Source organism: Heterodontus francisci, chromosome 3, assembly GCF_036365525.1.
Source record: "Heterodontus francisci isolate sHetFra1 chromosome 3, sHetFra1.hap1, whole genome shotgun sequence".
Classification (NCBI taxonomy): domain Eukaryota; kingdom Metazoa; phylum Chordata; class Chondrichthyes; order Heterodontiformes; family Heterodontidae; genus Heterodontus; species Heterodontus francisci.
The window spans coordinates 97,754,469-97,758,834 of record NC_090373.1 but is presented as its reverse complement, the minus strand read 5'-3'; the positions used below and the strand labels follow the sequence as shown (position 1 = coordinate 97,758,834).

Sequence of the window (4,366 nt, the reverse complement as noted above, 5' to 3'; positions counted from 1 at the left end):
AAGAACCCTATTGTTTAGAAGCTCTTTCTTTTAATTATGCTTCTGTGAAATGGATTGGAATGTTTATCTATACTAAAGGCACCATATACCTGAAAATTGTTGTCTTAATCCGATGAATGAAAACATTGTGGGCTTCACTATCTCTTCCAATTTAAATTTGGCTTATTATGTTTTCCCCAGGAATCTCATCCCAGTGGAACAGGAGAATCTGAGAAGAGTAGATAAAATGAATTCAACACATCTGGAAACTTTGGAAGGTGTACAGTACTGCTTTGAATTTATCAATACTTCCTGTCCCAAAGTTATCAGAACAACAGTGACTCATGCAGCAATGTATATCTTCTTTACAACAGTTATATTAATTACAGTCTTGGGAAACTTGGGAGTGATTATTTCAATTTTACATTTTAAACAGCTCCAAACTCCCACTAACTTTCTCATTCTTTCCTTGGCTGTTACTGATTTTTTAGTGGGTCTTATTGTGTTGCCCTACAGCATGGTCAGATCTGTTGAATCATGTTGGTATTTTGGGGATTTGTTTTGTAAAATTCATTTGAGTTTGGATATCATTTTGACATTAGCATCAATTTACCACTTGTGTTTTATTGCAATTGACCGTTATTATGCTATGTGTTTTGCGCTACTCCACAAAAATTACACTGCCTGCTCTTATTTCATTCATTTGGATGTTTTCTACTGTGTATGGGTTTAGTTTAGTCTTTTCTGACATTATAATACAAGGAATAGAGGATTACATCAGGGCAATTTCTTGCGAGGGCAGCTGTGTGCTCATATTTAATAAGCTTTGGGGACATTTGAATCCACTGATTGGATTTCTTGGCCCCACTTTTACCATTCTAATTACTTACATCAAAATCTTTCTTGTGGCAAGAAAATCCGCTCGGGTAATTGGAAATATGACAAGGAAACCCCAGCCTAAAGAGGAAGACAATACAGAAATTTCTCACAAGAAAGAACATAAGGCTGCTAAAAAACTGGGAATAGTAATCGGAGTCTATATAATCTGCTGGCTGCCTTTCACCATAAGCATTATTATTGACCCATATATTGAGTTCAGCACACCAATAATTTTATTTGATGCATTTGTTTGGATTGGTTATATTAATTCCACTTTTAATCCAATGATTTATGCTTTTTGTTACTCCTAGTTTTGCAAAGCTCTAAAACTCATCCTTTCGGGTAAAATAATGAACAATGAATCATCCACAATAACTCTATTGCCAGAATAATTATAACACTGCTGAATTACATAAAATAAATAAATGGAGATTATGTGCAACACTTCTTATAATTAGAGCCTTGTAATAGCAATTGTAAGGCATTGTAAATCTGTACTCAAATTAAATTATGTTTTATGGCAATTTTTCTGTATTAACTATTAGTAATTTATTAATAAATTTTGTAAGCTCTCAAGTGACAAGTTGACACATGTGAAGACACCAATTTTTATAATAATATGTTTTACTCAGGCTTTTCTCATGTCTGCACTTCTGGAAATAATTTATGCCAGAGTAATGTTTAAACTACTGTAAAAAGAGATAGATACACTGTAAAATTGTTCAAAATATCAAAAAATTACAGGTGTCTTTTCCATTTTTGGTTCTCAGAACATTAGCACGGCATTCAAAATCTGTTTCCTCATTCATAAGTCCCTCCCTGGCCTCACCTCACCCTTCCCCACACACCTTCGCTAGCTCTATGTGACAGCAATACGCTCTCTTTTTCAATTCTGCCTTGTTTGGCATCACCAGTTCTTGCTGCTCCACATCAGTGACAGACCCTACAGTCACAATGACCCTGCACTCTGGAATTTTCTCTGTAAGCCTCTTGACCCTTCTATCTCTCTCCATTCCTTCAAAAGCTTTCTCATAATCTATTTGTTTGACCACATCTCACCTGAACATTGTCCCATCACTGCTTGGTATATGGTTGCTGTGCCTTGGAAATACTTTGGAATGTTTAAATGTTAAACGTGCTCTAGAAATATAATTGTTCAAAGGAAAATTGTGTGTTTGTTGGCAATTCTCATCGATCATTTCTCGCATGATAATCTTTCTAATACATAATTAGAATTAAACTTATGTGTGTCATTGTAATTATCTTTATTTCCTGTGGAAGTGCTTGAGTCAGGGGGTGGTCGATATACAATGGCAGAAATGTATGTCAATATACTATATAGAAACTTAAAACTGAAATATTACTAAGTTACAACGTGTACAGATTTTCTAAGGTCACTCCATAATATCTCCCCAAAAGAATGTTTCTTGTTAATAGGTTAACTAAATTGCACTTCTACTCGTTTTTAAAGCAGATGCCAGTGATACACTAAATAAAACTGGTGTTACTGAATCACAGTCAACAGGTTCTCTTTCTTTTGTTTCTGTTCAAGCATTTACCTCTTGAGTGAGAGATATTCTATTTTTATTTAACACTGAAATGCTTTTTTTTTTCTAAATCAACCAGCATCTGGTTGAGGACCAGCAATGTTTCCTTGATTTTCATGTTAAAATTGTTACTTTGGTTATTCTTTCCCTGATCTCTTCAGCAAGAAGGCATGTTCTGTGTGAAATGAAAGCAGAAAATGCTGGAAACACTCAGCAGGTCAGGGAGCATCTGTGGAGAGAAAAACAAAAGTAATGGCCCTGATATTAACAGGGATGGGTTACATAAACTGAGGTTGGGGAGAGGGGTGGGGCGGTTGGGGTGTGGTGAGGTAAGGAGATTTGGTCCCCCATGCTGTGGCATTTTGACTGCACAGCGTTCTTTCTTTTCAACAGCTTATCCAATAGGAATTCAGCCTGATTGTCAGGCAGAGGCTGCTCCATAGGAGGCTGCAGGAGCAGGGACAGGTAGGGAGCCAGCTGCTACTAGTTAGAGAATGAAGTGGAGGAGGGGGTTGGATTCCTGATTTTTGGAGAGGAGAAGGGGTTGGATCCCTGATCCCAGGAATGGAGGGGGGGATCATCTCTCCGAGCCTTGAGGTGGGGAAGTTGGATCCATTATTCTGGGGGTGGTGTCAGATCCCTTAATCCCCAAGGGCAATGAGGGAGGGAAGGGGCAGATTCTGAAACCAAATGGGCATTTGGATCCCCAATTCTAGGGGGTAGGTCAGACCCCTGATCCTGGGTGACAGGTTTGATCATGGTGGGATCAGATCCCTTGCACAGGAGGGTCAGCTCCCCAATCCTGAGAAGGAGGGAGCAAATTCCTGGGGAGTGGTGGTGGATTGGATCCCTGGGGAGGGGTCGGATTTCTGATCCTGGAAGGGCAGTCTTTGGAGTGGGGTGGATCCGATGGCGCGGCAGGGGGCAGTATCCAATGACAGAGAAGATGGTAGCGTGGAAGGCTGGAATGAAGCACTCCTGTTTCTACTGGACCATTAGCAGTGCTGTAATGGCACTTATCTTTTCCCCGAAGCTGCACTCGCTGATTTCTGCATGTTAAGCTGGCGAGTTTCCAGAAGCTTGGAAAACCTGGCCAACCAGGGTTAAACTTGTAAAACATGTTAAATGTGAGACCCTCATCCTTATTATAATATTTAAATTTATCCTAGTGTCTTGCGCAATAGTTATCCTTCAATCAAACATCACAAAATAAAAACCATGTGGTGACTCGAATTAAAGCTATTTTGGATGTTTGGCTTGCACGGTAGCACTGTTGGTTCCTGATCCAGTAAAGTAGTGGCAGATGGGCACCTGATGGATGAATAGGCTAGATCTTGCTGGAGCAAGGCTGGGTGTGCCATTAGTTCCACCTTTTTCTGAACCATTAAGCTCAGAAATATTTACGTCATACCTTGCTGGAAGTGTGGATTGATAACAGCGTGGCGAGGGCAATGGGGTATCTGGGCCTTAGTGAACTGCAGGATAGGTTTAAGGATTGAGAAAGAAACAGAGGAATGATGGGAAAGGAGGGGGAATTACTGACATGCAAAAATCAGATTAAACCATTTAAATTATTTCCTTTCTGGATGGAGAGATTAACTGGGATTGTATTAAGAGGCTACTTACACTATTAATTATCAGACTTAGATTTTTGTGCTGATTTTAATGGTCAATTGATATGCATATCCAACAAATTATTAAACATAACAGGGAGGTTCTGGGCGAGATGCCGTTTGTGTGTCGCAAACAACGGAACAGAATAAATCGACCAGCATGTTCTGGAAATTTGTAGCTCATGCAATATCTCCTAATCCCACAAACTTGCTGGTCAAGATTAGATTAGATTTTAGATTAGAGATACAGCACTGAAACAGGCCCTTCGGCCCACCGAGTCTGTGCCGAACATCAACCACCCATTTATACTAATCCTACACTAATCCCCTATTCCTACCAAACATCCC

At 39.5% G+C, this 4,366-nt stretch overlaps 1 protein-coding gene across 1 annotated transcript; it reads left to right on the top strand.

The window, feature by feature from the left end:
* The first annotated feature begins 331 nt into the window (after nucleotides 1-331).
* On the top strand, nucleotides 332-1,169 carry LOC137352530 (trace amine-associated receptor 4-like). Its single transcript, XM_068018096.1, is given in 2 exon segments — nucleotides 332-633; nucleotides 635-1,169. Coding segments are annotated over 2 exon segments (837 nt in total).
* Nucleotides 1,170-4,366: the final 3,197 nt, after the last annotated feature.